Source organism: Onychomys torridus, chromosome 2 (assembly GCF_903995425.1).
Source record: "Onychomys torridus chromosome 2, mOncTor1.1, whole genome shotgun sequence".
NCBI lineage: Eukaryota > Metazoa > Chordata > Mammalia > Rodentia > Cricetidae > Onychomys > Onychomys torridus.
In genome coordinates this window covers 34,677,657-34,695,932 of record NC_050444.1, presented here as the reverse complement: position 1 = coordinate 34,695,932, position 18,276 = coordinate 34,677,657, and the positions used below count along the sequence as shown (strand labels likewise).

The window sequence follows — 18,276 nt, the reverse complement described above, 5'->3', positions numbered from 1 at the left end:
AAATGCATAAGGAACTATGAGGGAATTTGCAGTGGGTATTAAGAAGCCACAGTTAATATTTTGACATTTCAAGAGAGTCCCTCCCTTTTTGCTATCAAGCTGAGGCACTCTAATGGGTTTTCTGGGCAGCCAACAGCCAGTCTCTACACTTCAGAGCAGAGTGGCAGCATCAGGATTAGCTTGGTACTGAGCGAGACTTTCTCGTAGGTCAGAATATCCAGAGGACTGAAGCCCCTCTCACAGCTGTCCTCCGGTCCTCACTACGTCTCCCCCTGCTGGTCTTGCCTGGGTGTGCAGGTTTGTCCCCACCAGGTACATTTGCAAGCGCTGAGTTCTCTGTTTCACTTTTAGACAAAATTGCTTCTCCACCGTGAGACACTTGTCGGATCGCTATTTGACTACCAGATTCTCAGCTGCAGAGGTTCCGCTTCAGTCCAAAGGAAAAATTAATTAAACGCCCAAGAGGAACGGCACACACTCCAAGTTTGTCCTGGCTTCATGCAGTTCTGGGAGTCTAATTCTGTTATCTATCAAAAGTACTTCAGGGAAACGTCTCCTCTGGCATCACTCCATCTCCTGGCAGGATGGGGTTCAGCAAACAAGTAAGCAAAACAAAGGACCATCAGACAGTGTGGTGGCGCTTTGTTAGTGTGATCTCAGGCTCCGCAATCTTAAGCATCACTTACACTTACGGGTGCTCAGTGGCCCTGTCCACACTCACTGCTTTCTGAACTTGTGTGGCAAACGCATCAGACGACTGCAAGCAAGGAAAGCCCCACCCTCCCACCTCCCACACTGACCTAGCATGTTCCAGACCACCCACTGATCCCCCAGTACCTTAAAGGAGTCCTTGGAGCCGTCCATGTCTTTCTCCACGCCGCGATAGACAACGCCCTGGATCTCTTTCCTCTCCTCCGGGCGCAGCATCCTCCTCAGGCTGCACCTCATTGACTCCACCTGGACGCCAGCTGGCGCAGCTGCTCCCCACAGGGCGGCACCTGGTGACAGGGCACTGTGAGCTGGAGCCCAGCTTGGGACCTGCACCGGGCACAGCTGGGGTGATCCCTACAGCCAAAGACCGGTTCTGCTACCCCCGCTAGGAGGGAACTTCTGTAGAGTTGTTCCCCACTGGGCTACTTGTAGAGCAAGCAGCAGGCGGGGCTCAGGATCCAGATATGAACCACGTGGGCATCTGCCCAGGACCTGCCTCTTTGGAGGACTAGAGTGAAATTCCAAATTGTTGCGGATCCAGTGGATTTGTTTAAAAAAAAAAAAAAATCTCAAAGAAGTGGCGGGGGAGGACGGAGTGGAGAAGAAAACATGGGACAGGAAAGAGTGGGGAGGGAGAGAGAGAATAGAATTCGGAACTTTTGGGGAAAAAATCCCCCCAATTAAAAGTCTGGGAGTTTGACTGGGGATGTAGCTCAATGGGTGAAGTGCCTGCCTACCCTTCAGGAAGCAAGCCCTGGGTATTATCCCAGTATTGCATAAGAACAGGCATAATTGTGCAGTCCCACTGGCAACCCACATTGTGTAATCTTTGTCCTGGGGAGATGGAGGCCGAAAGATCTGAAGCCTAAGGTCACCCTGGACGGCACAGCAAGTTTGAAGTCAGCCTAGGCTACATGAGATTGTCTCAATATAACAACTGGAGCTCTCCCACCCATGCTCACCTCCTAGTGGAGGGAAGGGCTCTTGAAATTTTGGGAAGTATGATTTCCAGCAAAATTTCTTTTCCAGATGTCGGGGTAAAGTGATTGCATTTTAGGTTTGGGACTAGACTGAGTCCCTTTGCGTCTCAGATCTCATTTCCTGTAGATAACAGTTATTAAAGCTCCCTTATGCTTTGCTGATTTGACGTCTAAGAACAGTTAATAAAAATGACAGGTTAATTATAAGCTGCTATTGATCTATGGAGGGTGTTTGAAAGCAGCATTGTTAGAGGGCTTTATCTTCCTGGGTCTGCTCTGGATTCACTGTCAACAGCATAGGTGTAAACTGTGGACAAAGAGGGGTGTTCTGCTCCACCAAAGAGGCAGTTCTGCATTAGACATGGCAGCACGGGGAGTCTGTGCAACTGCTGTTGCTGTTTGCCCAAGGCCAGAAGGCAAGACAACATCTTGGCAAAGTGAGCTGAGTTTGCACAGGACAGATTTTCGTTTTGTCTGGCTTTTGCTTTAACAAACTGAGCTCCTTTAAGATGCTGGAGCATCTGATTCATACGTAACACAGATCACTACCATCTAATCCCAAACCCACAGGAAGCAGGACCAGCCACAAAACAAGGCTATATCTAGGAAGGGTTGTGGTCTGTTTGACCTAGGAGTTACATCAGGCTGAATTTAGGGGTGAGTCCAATGAGCTTGATGACACTGAGGAATCAAGAAAAGGGCTCCCCACAAGTCTTCTCATTCACAGCAATTCCACCCATGGAGGTGAGGATGATGATGAATAACTGTATCACCAATTCCTTAGAGGAAATTGCTGGAAAATGGGTGGAGGATGCTGGTGTTGAACCTTACCACTCACAGCTTCACACCAGTGTCCACTAACAGGAAGCACAGGAGGGATCTACCTGAAGTAGGTAATTCATCTGGAAAATCTAAGGAAAGCTGATGTGTCCTAGATCCACTTACTGGACCAACAAGAATTTCTGTTACTATGAATGATTGTTGTTTCTGTCCCAACAGTTGGTTTAAAGTGAGACAGAAGTCAAAAGAACAAAGAAATGTGTCACAGTGGGTGTTGCTGAGGCAGAGGGAGGGTGGTAGGGAGCATCAGAGAGCTGTTAGCCTGAGAGAAGAATGTGGAGCCAGGGAACTCCAACAATCCAATGGTGCTTGGAGATGAGTCATCCGAACCCAGCACCACTCTTTCATTTTATCCCTTGGTGACAAAATTCCTACAGAATGACACCTTCTGCTGGGACTTACCATTTATTTAAACCCACCCTCAAAGACAGACATGGTGCTCCAAAACATGGGTCTTTCCCAGCTTGTCCATTCCTGGCTAAATGCTGATAGATGGTTAACATGATAGAGCTAATCTTTTCTTTCCTTCTGATAGGAAATCAAAATGTTCATCTTCTTTCTTGTCTTCTACTGCTTTGTCTAGTTCATGCCTCTTTCAATCAGAAATTTCTGGGGCCATTTCTTACTAATTGTTGCATTATTTCCTCCCTAGCAAAAAACAAACAAAAATCTCTTTTTCCTAAATGGGGCTTCCTTTCCCACAAAATGCTGAACTTTTAAGACACATAATGCAGCCAGAAGAAGACATTAGCTGGCCACTTACAATTAGGCTCTTATTACATTTGAAATTTAATTATTGATGAGTATAAATAAATGTAACCAATTTACCAGTGATAATTTCAAAATAATTGTAATTATTAGAGGAAAAAAACTTTGTAGATGTTTCCAGAAGGTATGTTTTATTATCAAAGTATGTTTTATATTAGGTAATGCCTTATTCAAAAAAGAAAATGTGATGACTTTACTTAAATTCTTAGAGAAATTCTGGCTATTTCAGATGGAAAAAATTTAAGACAAAAAAGAAAATTATACAAAATTGTCTTTATTTTGTTCCAGAAAAGTTGCTTGATTTGGCCAATTAAATACAAAAATATTTATATTTTTAGTTATTACTTCAAATCTACTTTGTTAGTACCCACCATTAAAGGTAAAACTGGCCATTTAAACACAAATATAATAATAAACTTACTGAGTAATAAAATTTTTTTAGTGTATCTTTAAAAAGATATATAAAATCTATTCATAATAAATGTACAATTTATTTTCATAAATTTGTACAATTACATAACAATTGGTACTCCAGTTTTAAACTACCTCCAACAATACAAAATGTTCCTAAATTAAAAGGCAGTCAGCACTCCTTTCTACTGGTAGCAAAACCAACTTCTGACCCATCTGTAGGCTACAGTTCCCGTCTTGAAGGATGCGCCTTTTCTGGAAATGTCAGGCACGTGGAGTCACGCACTAAGGAGGCTTTTCCTCTGGCTTCTTGTTAGGGTGACGGGCTTGGGACTCACAAGCGTAGCACCGAGCAGGGTAGTCTCTCCACTCTTATCCTCAGTTGTGTCCAATTGTGTGGCTCTGTCTTATTTTTCTATCCATTTGACAGTTGATTGTCATTTGATTATTTCCCAGTATCACTGAGCAGATCCTTTTTGGTCAGACACACAGTAGTGGTATTACCTATATGTTGAGTGTCATATGAAGTTGGCAGATTGTTGCTTACTAAGTGGCTAAACCACTTTGTACAACCCATAGCACTGTGGCAGTATTCCAGTAACTCTGTGTTCTCAAAACTTACCATTATCAACTTTTATCATAGTCATGTGAGTAGCATAGTGTATGGTGACATCATGCTGGTTTTCACTGGCATTTTCCCAATGGTTTTTAATGCTGTCCATGTTATCACATACTTATTAGCCACTCATTTGTCTTTTTGATAAAACACTTGTTAAACTTGACCCTCTTTTAAAATCAGATTGCCTTCTTACTATTGAGTTGTAGAGGCCTTTATTCTAGATATGACACTTTTCAGGTAAATGTTTTCAGAATATGTGGCTCTTTTATTTTCTCAGTAATGTTTTCTGAATATCCAAAATTTGAATTGTGGTAAAATCCCAGTTAGTGAGTCTTTAATAGATTGTGCTTTGGGTGCCATATATAGGAATGTTTGCCTGTGCTGATTCCATGTTTTCTGCAGTATTTCCTTCTTGAAGTGTATATAGGCTTATCCCTCTCGTAGATCCAATTTGATCAACTTTCGGTGTGGTATATGGTGCAGGCCTATGTTCTTTTTGTAAGGTTAGATGCACAACTGTTACCATTTGTTAAAAATAACTATACTTACCCAGAATTTCTTGGGAAATATTGTTAAAAAATTAATTGATCATAAATTTGAGGGTTTATTTCTTATTATAATGTATATATCAATGCAATAAGTCTGTATTTAAGCCAATATCACACAGCCTTGGATTTTGTAGCTTCATAATAGCAAAATTTGAAATTGAATGATCTGAATTGCCCAGGTTTATTCTTCATTTTCCATAGAGTTTTCAATATTCTAATTCCTAAATTCTAAATTCATGTTTCTATACAAATTCTAGGATCAGTTTCTCAATTGACATAAAAGATATCATTTTTAAAGTGATTATATTTGAATTTATGGGTCTTATTAATGAAAAGAGCTATGTTTGAATATTGAGTGTTCTGATCCTCAAACAAGATTTTTCCTAAATATACAGATATACCTCAAGTCTCTCAGCAACAGATTTTCGTGTTGTATGTGTTGGACATGAACATTTCTGTTTAATGTGTTCCTAATACTTTATTAGCTTTGAATAATTTGGAATGGAATCATATTGTCACTTATGCTTTGAGATGGCCTGAAGTCATTATAGAGAATTCAAATTGAATTTTCAAAGAGATCTTTCATGATTACACATCACAAGTTTTGTTCATTAATTCTAGTAGTTTCTCTTTTAAGAACTCATGGAAATGTATGCATATAAATGTCAACTGAGAGCCAATGAGGGTAAAGGTGCTTGCCTTAGGTATTTGATGATCTGAATTAGACATTCCCAGATTCCAAAATTGAAGCACCTGCATATGCACACACGTTCATGCACATACACACAGATGATGATGTTGGTAATAATGATGATGATGATTTACACGCCATCTTTGCCTGATCTAGGAATGGTACCATACACCTGTGATCCTAGTAGGTGATCATAGTTTGAGGCCAGGCTTGGATGCATAGGGAGCTCAAAGCCAGCCTGAATCATATAGTGAGATCCTGTCTTAAAAAAAAAAAAAAAAAAAAACAACCAAACAAAACAAAAAAATGGAAAGAAACTATTCTGTCTTATGTTGATATTATTCTTCTACACTGCAAACTAATCTATACACACTCTGGTGCCCTTGATAAGAAGTGTGGAGAATGGATATCATAGTTTGTCTTCCCATCTTAGAGAGAAAATACATTATTAGTAGGATTTACACATATGTGTACCTAACCATAGAGTTTTTCAGAAACAAATCACAATTTCTAAACCATTTACTCTTCTGTATGGTGTAATCAAGTATTGCATCTCCCCGCTCCCTGCCTCTCTGGATGCGAACGAGCCTCTCATCAGTGTATCCATGCTATAAAGTCATTCTGCTATTTAGTTACTAGATTACCAGGTCATCTGCGACAGCTGGTTCTTGTGTTTAAGTAACTTGGATTTTATAAAGTAATCCCCTCCCCAAAGCATGAGAATACTTATTCTGGTAATTCGGAAATCCAAAATAATATATGTAAATATTTACATTAAGCAAAAGGAAGAGAGGGAGGGAGGGAGGAAGGAAGAGAAGGAGGAAGAAGAAAGTTTTTGACTTAGTGAAAAAATATTCAATTGTATGCCAAGAACTGTGCTATGAATATTTTTATATCTTTAAATTGTTAGAAGTGAAAAACAAATTTATGCTAGTCTTTGAAACAGCAACACAAACTCTAAAACTTGGGACATATACAAGTGCTTAGTTAAGATGAAAGGGCTTTAATAACCCAAATCTCTGCTAACCCTTTGTTGAGGCATCCATTAAAGATCTTAGAATACCTACTGCAAAAGGACAGGGAAGCTACTCTGCTACTTTCTAAAATAAAGAATACACCAGGACAGCACTTTTCTTTGGGGGTAGATATTTCATCATTGTTATAGCTTCAAATGTCTCCAGTGGGGTCCAGTGTTTGAACACTGGTCCTGGTGCTGCTTTGGAAGGTTGCAGTCCTTTCAGTAGTATATTAGTAGTGGGAGGCAGAGCCCTGATGGAGGAAGTGAGTCACTGGGCGTGGGCCTTGAGGTTTTATGAGACTCACATGCTGTACCCCTGAGGTTTCACTACCCAGCCCCACTTCCTGCCTGTTCCTGCTCCCTGACTACAGACGCAATGTGACCAGCCCCACATCGACCTTCTGCTAGCACACGTTCCACACTACGATACTATGTCCCCTCAGAATATACTTGTCTTCCTTTGTCACTTGTCTGGCATTTGGCCACAGCAATAAGAAAAATAATTTATATAATTGCAAATTCAATTTTCTTAACTTTTATGCAATTAGTTTGATTTATGTTTTTGTGAATTTTGGTGATATATGTTTTTGAGAAATTTGTCTACTTGTTGACATAAACCTGTTCACAAATTTCTCCAGAATCTAAATTTTGTAGTAATAGCTTTTGTTACATTCATTTAAAAAAAATAATGTGTATCTTCCCTTGTCCAGCTATTGTTTTTATTCATCTTTTCAAAGGACAGACTATTGAGTTTCTTTTTTCTCTATACTGATTCCCTACTTTGTATTTATTGCTTTTAGTGTTCTCCCACTCTGATTTTCTTCCTATATGACAACATAATCATACAGTATGTTCTGGGAAGGGACCTCACCACAAGAGCACTTGCTGACACACCCGGGGTTCTGGAAGAAGGGAAGCCATTTACAAACCAGTGGTAAGCATGCACAGCCACAGCCATAAATCTTGCTTAGTCTGCAACCATAAATCTTGCTTGGTCTGCTTTCATTTGTGGTTTCTTCATCGACTCATAAATTATTCTTTGAAGCTTGTTCTTTAATTTCTAAGTATATAAGATTTCCCCAATCTTTCTGTTGTTAATTTCCAATCTAATATTATTTTGGCCAGAGAATATACTTAACATAATTTAAATTGACATAAACTTAAGTGTGAACTTTTAACTTTTTGTTTTCTGGCTAGCTTGTGGTCTATGCTGGATATTATTCAATATGTATGTGTTCTGCTGTTGTTTTGATAAGGCATTTATTCAGGTGCAGGTGACTGATAGTGTTCAGGTTTTCTGTATTCCTGGTCATTTTCGATTACTGTGCTCAGCTACTGGAATTCTCACTATGGTTGTGAAAATGTCTCTCTTCCTTTAAGTTTCGTCACTATCCATGTCTCTAGGGACCCTTTCTGTTCTTAGCTACACCCTTTCCAGGTTTCTTATGTTTTGTATGCTTGACATCAAGGTTTTATTTGACAGGTTAGGTGGCTTGTTTGTTTGCTTGGTTTTGCTTCTTTTCTTTCTTTCCCTCTATATTTAAGTTCCATCATTCCACCTTCTGGCCATCACTGTTTCTAAAGAAATGCTTAAATGTTCTGTTGTTCTATCTTACAATAAATGGAACTTTCCCCCTGTGTTTAAAACATGTCTTTCTTTTTTAACAGCTTTGCTATAACATAACATACTTAAGTGTTATCTCTGTGTGTTTTCTGATCCATGTTCATAATATCTTGAGTTTGCAGAATAAGACTGTTAAATCAAATTTGAAAATTTTAGCCATTGTTCCTTCAAATTGTTTTTCTTCCCCCTTCTTTCCTTTCCTTTTTAGCATCTCTGTAACATGTGTTAGCAAACTTACTGTTGTCCCACCCACGAGTCTATGTCAATCAACTGCTAACATCTCTTTGTGGTTGTAGATGACTTTCATAGAGCTATCTCCTGGTTCACAGCTCTCCTTCCATCTTGGTGTCCATTGAGTCTACTAGTGAAAATATTATTTAGAAATATTATTTTTCAACTCTAAAAGGCTGCTTTTAATTTTTGTTTTCCTCTCCTTTTCTCTATTAAAGTTAATTTTTCATTTACATTTTAGATACATTTTCTTCTCAATCTTCTAAAAATTTCATATTAGTTAGTTTGAAATATTTAACTACCGAATCTAGCATCTACACTCTCATAGAATCTGTTTCTTTTTTCACAGTTTTCCCTTGGGGAGTTTAATTTGCTTTTTCTTGCATCTTTATCTGAAATTTTTAGTTAAACTGGGCATTTTAGGCTGTCTAGTGCAGCATATTTATATGGAGGTCCATTTCAGAGCTGAGGTTTAACTTTTCTGGAAACAAGCTCTTTCTTAAAGACTTTGTCACCACTGCCATGGCTTCTCAGAGTTCTTTCAATTTTCAATTCTATCCTGGATGTCTAAAATATCTTAGCCCATTTTCCTTGCATTTAAAGGTTACCATCACAGAGTTTTTAAATTTCTTTGTCTTTTTGTACTGTTATAGGAAGATGTTTTAATTTGATCACCCAGCTGACAGTCTCATTTCCTAGTAACCTTCAACTACCAAATGTCTATAAATCGTTTAATTTCATGAAAAATTTTATTTCAAAGACTCATCCAGTGTCTACAAATGAAATACGTTCTCACATTTAAAATGTTTTATTTGTGTGTACACATGCATGTACGTGTATGTGTGTGTCTGTAAATCTGTGTGAGTGTGTATCTGTGTGTGGATGTGTATGCCTGTCTATCTGTGTATGTGTATGTATGTGTGCATGTGTGTGTGTGTGCACGTGTGTGCACGTGTGTGTGTGTGTGTGTGTGTGTGTGTGTGTGTGTGTATACACTGTCTTGGTCTTACTGAGGCATGTCTCTTTTGCTGTTTCTAACAACACTGGGGCCAGGAGCTTCAGGATAATTCTACTGTCCCAGCCTCCTGTCTCTTCATTGTGGCTGCCCTGCTCTGCATCAGGACTGCTGGTATTTAGGATCCTTGCTACCACTCTGTGTGGCTTCCAGTGACAAACTTACACAGACAGGCTGGGTGTCAAGTACTTTTACCCACAGAGCCATCTAGTTGGCTCTGTTCTCACACCCACTGTGCCCACTGCCCCTCTTTTTCTCTGGACCTCAGTTTCCTCCTTTCTTATTGCAATGCAACCATTTCCTTCAGATGCTGAACAATCTACTTATTTGGGTGCCCCATAGATCTATTGTCCTGCCTCATCTATTCTTAGGCTCAGTTTCTGGTGTGTGAGGGAGGAAGATCTATGTGTTTCGGGGGCTATTCGATGTGTAGAAGTTTTCCATCTGGGTACAGTCTCCACCCTGTCTTTACCAGCCATGGAGCACTGACTTGTTCCAATCGCCCACACTCTCCCTCAGCCCATGCACAAATAGCATTTCCACGATTGCTTCCTTCACATCACTGAGGAGAGTGGTGCTGAGCCACTGGCTCTCCACAAGTAATGATTTCTAACAAACACTTCAAGCCTTTGGCTTTGTGGCTGGCCCTCTTTCCTATCTCTCACTGCAGATAACTCTGGTCTGTGTGTAACTGGGGTTTTCCTGCATTTAATAACTTGATGAGTATTATCTGTCATCTATCTCTCTTAATTCTTAAACATTTCCTGATTGTTGATGGTTCTAGACATTTTGTTTTACAGGATTGTCACAGGCTTTGAGATGAGAACTATGATGGTCCTGTGTGTTCAGACCACTATATTTATCCAGCTACACTCTCTTGGCTTCTGTACAGTCAAAAACAAATCTACCCTGTTTCTGATGACTGGTAGAGACTGGACAAATATTTTACATGGCTGCCCATGTAGTGTTTGAGGGAAGTTGTAAAGGAAGCAGAGAATAAGGTTCATTGAGAGTCTGTAAGTCTTCAAGCCATGTCTGCAGTTTGGTAAAAACTGGATGCCAAATAGAAAATTCTGCTCACTGTGGGTAAACATGGGTAAACAGATACACACACACACACACACACACACACACACACACAAAGCACACACTGCTCACATACACAAAATCACTGTGACACCAATCACTCCCTTTTTCTACCAAAGAACCAGAGTGACTCTGAGTACCTATCACAGAGAAAACAGAAGCAAATCTTGCCCTTTTTTATATCCCAGAAGGCTAAGTGATACAGAATATCCAAGCCAGTTCCAGCAGCCCATCCCTTAGCAACTGTGTTATTGACAACTGTCAGTAACAATGCAAACCTGATTAGCTCATTTAAAATGTGAAGCATAAAAAGAATTCATTAAATTGGCCTCCAGACAAGGAAAAGCTGATAACATATCAAGTTTTAGAATGAAGTAAGACATATAAGTCTAGTTTATTGATATTAAATGCTTATAAATGTACACAATTCATTAATCAGACTTAGACATAAGATTTATCTTTATGTTGGAAATGTGTTTCCATGATATTTTTCAGCAAATGTGCTATGACTGATTTCTACTAATCCCGACATTACTTTATCGTATTGGGAAGCACATTTGAAGCCACCCATTGGTTATACACATCCTCTGCAGTGCAATGTTATTAGTTATGCACATAATTTATAGTCACAGAGTCTTGAATGGAAAGCTCTGCTTGGAAAGAAAAGCTCTTTCTTCTCTGCATTTACCCCAATGCTGTTCTTTGACAGGAGTGCTTAGCACAGAGCTAGTTGGACATCACATACGCATGCCTTACTGGGTTTGTCTTCGGTAGCTAAAACCAGACACACTATCTGGAGTTCAAAGTTTGTCCTCAGCTGAAAGAGACTTTCTGGCTGAACTACTTCAAACTCTCTTTGTCCAATTCCTAGGTTTGTCCAAGTTTGTATAAAACCTTTTAAAATATTTTAAGTCATAATAGCTCAAACAATTCAAATAGAACTGGGTTTGTAACAGTATTTCTATCTCATTTAAATTGTACTGGAATCTAAATAACATTAAAACCCAATAACATTAACTATAAGATGGGAAACTATAATTTGAAAGTTGAAACTCAAACTTGCATTTTGTTATATATGCTAGGACAACAAGAATTATACTTATTTTATATGCCAGAAACCTTGAGTTGTTTAACAACTGAGATATTTTCATTATCCTTCAAAAAATAAGAGAGCCAACAGATACTAAGTGAAAAACATGCTTACCATTATCTTTGGATGGTAACATCCTGCTTCTGCTGTTACTGAAGCACAAGTATTAAGAGAAAAAATCTTCCCAATCTTCCAGTCCATGAGACTTTTATAGTCCCACTTAATCATGTGAGGTGCTGTTTATCCTAAGGATCAATATTACAACTTCTCATTAAACTGCCTTATATAAATTATACACATATATAATTTAGCTTTTTCAATTGGATTGCTGCCTACTTAAAACTAATCACCTAATTTAATTATTAAAAAAAAATTACCTTACGTGTGTGAGGGTTTTGTCTGCAAGAGTGCTGGTGGGGACCAGAAGTGGGAGTCAGATCGGAGAGTAACAGGCAGTTATGGGCTGCCAAGTGGGTTCTGGGAATCAAACCCAGGTCCTCTGGAAGAGAAGCCAGTGTTCTTCCATGGCTCCAGCGCCATGATTTCATTTTTACACCACAAATTAGTTTCACCTCTGTGGCTTCTTCACTATGTAATAGCACAAATCAAGTCAGTCAACAGCAGTAGCCACAAAGAGAATTTCATATTTTTCCCAAAACTTCATTGCCATCCTTCTCCTGACTACATAGACCTTATTCCATAAACATTTCTGTCTGTGAGAAATACAATTTCAGTAAATAAACTTTTAAAGAGAATAACTGAGGTCAAGCCTGTCCTCCACTTTCTCTCTGATCAGGCTCATGGTAACTGAGGTCCTTGATTCATCTGGGGTTGAATTTTTGTGTAGGGTGACAAATATGGACCTATTTTCATTCTTCTAAATGCAGCCCTCCAGTTTGATCACCCCTATCTATTGAAGTTGCTGTCTTTTTCTAGTGTGTATTTTTGACTTCTTTGCAAACAATCAGGTGTCCATAGATGTGTTGAATTGGGTCTGCATTTCCAGTTCAATTCCACTTATCTACATATCTGTTTTTATTCCAATAACACACTGTTTTATTACTATAGCTCTGTCATATAACTTGAAATCTGGAATGGTCATACCTTCAACAGTTCTTTTATTATTCAGTAGTGTTTCAGCTATCCTGGGCTTTTTGTGCTTCCCATATGAAGTTAAAGTTGTTTTTTTTTCCAGTTTCTATGAAGAATTGTGCTAGAATTTTGATAGGGATTGTATTGCATTTGTAGATTGCTTTTGGTAATGTAGCATGAATCTTAAAAGGTCTTATTAATAATAAAAAAAACTTGGGAGCCAGATATTGGGGTGAATGCTGAAAGAGCAGAGAAACAGAACAAGCCACAGCCACCTCAACTTGCCAATTCCTCAATTGATCTTGTTTCCTCAAACTGGAAACCTCTGTGTCCTCATCCGAATGGATTTCAGCTGAACTGCAGCTAAAAGCTAAAAGCTTAAAAAGGCTCTATCTAGTTCCCTGTCCTCATGCCTTAAATACCTTTCTGCTTCCTGCTATCACTTACTGGGATTAAAGGCATGTGTCACCATGCCTGGCTGTTTCCAGTGTGGCTTTAAACTCACAGAGATCCAGACAGATCTCTGCCTCCAGAATGCTAGGATTAAAGGCATGTGCTGCCACTGCCTAAACCTATGTTTAATATAGTGGCTGTTCTGTTCTATGATCCCAGATAAGTTTATTTGGGTGCACAATATAGTGGGGGACACAATATCACTACATGGTAGGATGATCATTTTCACAATATCAATCCTACTGATCAGCATGCCAGATCTTTCCATATTCTGGTGACTTCTTCAATTTATTTCTTTGATATCTTAAAGTTTTTTTTATTATATAAACATGTTACCTAATGAATGTTGTACTGTTTTATTAAAGTAAGCTGCCATTGGATGTCAAAGGGAACTTAATTGGAAATGCTCTATCTTATCTCCATTTCTGTCCCTAAGGCATTTATTTTTTATTCATTCAATTATTCATTTAGCAACATTGATTTTGTTGTATCTATATATGAAATGATATAGGAGAAGCATCCAGCTTGATGAGAAGTTGTTTTTTTTGTTTTTGTTTTTAAAATACAAAACAAAATAATAATAAAAAAAAAAAACAGCCATGAGTTGTCCTACCCTAACATCTACCCCATTGAGGACCTCCTGTATAGCTCATGAAGGGACTGGTCCTGTGGAACGATACCCTCAAGATTTACATGATTCAGGGCATCTGTGGTATATCCCAAAGGAGTTTCAGTGAGGAGCCAGTGATGACGGTGTGCCAGAAACCAGAGCCCTTGAACCAGACCAGTGACTCACTGCAATGAACATTTGCAAGCAAAGCTTATTGGACAAAAGGGTCTACTGTGTGACTCACTGCTCACTATGTCACCAGGACAGATGATGAGGTGTTGGAGGGGAAATATGGAGAAAAAAAGAGGGTTTTGTTTGTTTGTTTGTTTTGCTTACTTTGTTTTGTTTTGATTTGATTTTTTTAAGTTTTATTTTAGGGGGTCCTGCAGAAATGAGGGGAGAATATGGGGGGAGAGTTGGGTGAGAGGAATATCGGTGCAGGGTGTGAAATTCCCAAAGAATTAATAAAGAAATTATGCTAAAATAATAATAGTCAATGTAAGGAGTGAATCACAGCAGGAGAAAGGACTGTTAACTCAATTATGCGAAGTGCAGAACAAGTATTGTAAATGTGTATTTAAAAGGTTTAACTGACACAGTAACTGTACACACTATGTGGTATCTTTTGGTGCATCAATTCATTTGTAACGGGTACATCTACAATTACAATACCTGTTCCCTCCTGCGTATACCATCTTTTCTTTGGGAACATTCAAATCCTTTCTACTAGCTGTGTTCCGACAGTCAGTTGTCAATTGTAGGTATCATACCATGTGTTGTAGTTTGAATGTTAAATGTCTGCCATATGCTCATGTCCCCTGAAGCTGGTGCTTGTGTTTGGGAAGGTTGTGGAATCTTCAAGAGATAGAGACTTGCTGGGGGTGTGTCTTGAGGTCTTCAGGTTTTATAGCCTGCTCCCACATCTTCTCTCTGCTTCCTCACCACTGATGGAATACAGTCTTAGGTTCTTGTCTCTACGCCTGTCCTACCATGAAAGACTGTATCCTCCAGAAACTGCAAGCCAAAATATACCCTTCCTCTTTTAAGTTGTTTTGATTAGGTATATTGTCACAGCAAAACAGATAACATTCAGCAGAAGTTGCCCCTACAAACACTCCTCCACTGTTGGTGGGAGTGCAAACTTGTGCAGCCACTCTGGAAATCAGTATGATGGTTTCTCAGAAAATTGGGAATAAGTCCTCCTCAAGACCCAGATACACCACTCTTTGGCATATACCCAAGGAATGTTCAATCTTACCACAAGGACACATGCTCAACTATGTTCATATTAGCATTATTCATAATAGCCAGAACCTGGAAACAACCTCCATGCTCCTCAAATGAAGAAGGGATAAAGAAAATGTGGCACATATACATGATGGAGTACTGCTCAGCAGAGAAAAACAATGACATCATGGGGTTTGCAGGCATATGGATGGAACTAGAAAATATCAACTTAAGTGAGGTAACCTAGACTCAGAAGGACAAACATAGTATGTCCTCACTCATAAATGGATACTAGATGTGAGGGAAGGGATGGCCAGACCACAGCCCACAGCTCCAGAGAGGCTAGCTAACAGGGAAGACCCTAGGAGGGACACATGGATGACCCAATGAAGGAGAAGTGGATGAGATCTACGTGAGCAGACTGGGTGTGGGGCAGTGGCAGAGCGTGAGGAGTGGGGGATGAGAACATAGGGAAATAGGAGGGTCGAGCTGGAACAGAGTGGGAGGGCAGGGAGGGAGATACCATGATTGATAAGGACATCATGGGGATGGGAAGAGGCAGGGTGCTAGGGAGGCTCTCAGGAGTCCACAAGGATGACCCCCACCTTGGTCTGCTGGCAGTGGTCCAGAGGGTACCTGGACTGGTGTACTCTGGTGACCAGCCTAGTGAATATCTTAATTGTCATCATAGAGCCTTTGTCCAGTGACTGACGGAGGCAGATGCAGAGATTCACAGCCAGGTACCAGGCTGAGCTCTGGGAATCCAATCAATGAGAGAGAGAAGGGATTCTGCAGGCTTGGGACGTGGAGATCATGATGAGAGGACATGCAGAGATGACCAGCCACACTAGTGGAAGCCCATGAACTGTGGACTGGTGGCTGTGGAGCTTCCATGGGACTGGATTAGGCCCTCTAGATACAGAAGACAGTTGTTTGGCTTGAACTGTTTTGGGGGCACCCAGGAGGATCAGGATCCATTCCTGGTGCATAGGCAGGCTTTTGGGAATCTGGTGTCTGTAGTGTGATGCCTTGCACAGCCTTGGTGCAGTGGGAGGGGCTTGGACTTGCCTAGGCTCAGTGTGCTGGACTCTGCTGACTCCCCATGGGACCTTAATTTTGGGCATGTGGGGATGCAGGGTGGCTTGGAAAAGAGGGCTGGGGGTAGGAGCAGGAAGGAGGTGGGATCTGTGGGTGGTATGTGGAGTGAACAGAAAATTTCTTAATAAAGAAAAATGGAAGAAAAGAAAAAAAAAAAAAGAAATTGCTCCTACTTCGACCAGAAGTTGAAGATGTTGCAGTGGCATCCCTGCCCCCTTCAACAACCCTTCCTCCACCCCCCTCCCCAGCACGCTTCCCAGGAGGATCAGTAATAAGGATGCAGAGTGGTCAGGAGGTTAGAAAGGACCTGCGGCAGGTGGACATGAAGGGAAAAAGAACTCAGTAGATCTAAACATTGACACTCCTGAAGCCAGAGGACAGTCTGAAAGTCAGATGTGTGACATGGACTCTGGAAGGACGTGGAGGCCTCTGACTTTATACGAGGAAGACAAGAAACCTGTAGATACCTTTGGAACAGGGACTGCAACAACAACAACACAGAAGTGATACAAGAGGGCTGTTACATAATGGAAAACGTAACTGGAAAATCCAAAGGGAAGGTAAGTGAAAGAAAAACCGAAAGGAAACCTTTCAGTGTGGAAGTCGAATGTCACTGGATCCCTTGCCAAGAACAGTGTGAGTTCAGACTCAGTGTGGATTACTGGATACCATCACAGGAATACTGGGAATAATAAAATGCTATACTCATCACAAACATTTACTTTAAGAAAGAGATTAGCTTTCCCTAGTGTTGAAGTTATTCTGGTCTACATAAGCTTTGGTGCATATCAAAATAATACTGGGTAAAGTTTAAAGTTAATTTAATTATGCTCTGAACATCAAAAAATAGAACTCTATTTCAGAACAATTAGAACTCCAACTTCCATATTTCTCCACATAGAAGATTATCAGCTCTATATAAATTGATTGATAAATCTGATAATATCAAAACAGTAGAAAAATATACTGTAAATAAAGGTAATGAATTGTGAATTCATGACAAAATTTCAAGGTGAGCAGAATCCAGGATATTTTTTCAAACCCTTATGCTGAACAATGACTAATGCCTTAGTAGTATTTATCAGTAAAAGCAAGTATTTGAATCGTAACTACCCACAGCACAAAACTCAAAAGAAGAAGAAACAGTTTATGGAAAATTAGCAAAGCTAGAATTGGTGGAATGGGAAATTATGTCTTATTAAGCAAATAATCTCTCAAGTTTTAAAATATCATACAGGATTTTTTTGAAAAAATAACAATACCTAAAATAAAACTAGAAGTGATACACTAATTGCTATTTGTTTATATAATCATTGCTCACTTTCAAAAACAATATGCTGTGCCTTTTTCAATTTAAACTGTGTGAGAAGCAAAATCCTTAAATAGACAGTGACCTGTGTTTGTACTGAAATTACAATAGAGTGGGTTATTACAAAGACAGAGGAGTAATTTATTTTTTGGTAGGTTTAGATTTATTTTTATTGAGTTATTAATAATAAAATAAATTCTTCCATGTTGGCAATTAAGACAAATCATACAACAACCTATAATACATACAATTTTGGCTTATTTCCCAGTGGGACATCAACAAGCCCCTGCCCAATTACCTAATTGTCCACGGGTGACACTGTGGATGCTCTGCCATGGTTTGGGGTCCAGAGAACAAAAGCTTGGGCAGTAACATGGACTTTGCAAGAAGAGAGACAGTTTGGTTGTCTCTCTGCTACCTGGCCGTTTCATAACTTCAACTTCTGATCACTTACGCACAGCACATAAATAATAAAACCAGCCAAAGCTGGAATCCATTAGAAACAAACTAGGTGATGTATTAGATGATTCCTATTATGCAACAAAATGCTATGGGACATAGCTGGCCAGCTTTTACAAGTCATGCTGCAAATCACTTCTCAGAGAGATGATGGTCAGTCACGAATCTGAGCCAATACTGGAATCACAGCACAAAACAGACCACATGGCGACTTTCAGTTAGAAAAACATTACGTTGTGCTCTCCCCAAGTCAAAAGCACTTTATTGTGGTTTGGGGGACTAAGATGAGCATTTGGGAAAATGACTGCAAAGTGAATTCTTAATTGAGTTACTGGGATAGAAGGGGAAATGATACCTCCTGTTTCCTCAGAAGTGTCCTGCAGAGTCACAAGTGAA

The 18,276-nt window shown here is 39.7% G+C and overlaps 1 protein-coding gene across 1 annotated transcript in view; it reads right to left on the bottom strand.

Annotated features, from left to right (window-relative positions):
- The window catches only part of Trpa1 (transient receptor potential cation channel subfamily A member 1), a 44,640-nt gene extending 43,692 nt beyond the window's left edge, over nucleotides 1-948 (bottom strand). The window contains exon 1 of the mRNA XM_036180015.1: nucleotides 838-948. Coding sequence (XP_036035908.1) covers nucleotides 838-948 — 111 coding nt within the window. The remainder of the gene's footprint in view (nucleotides 1-837) is intronic.
- Between the last annotated feature and the right edge of the window lie 17,328 nt (nucleotides 949-18,276).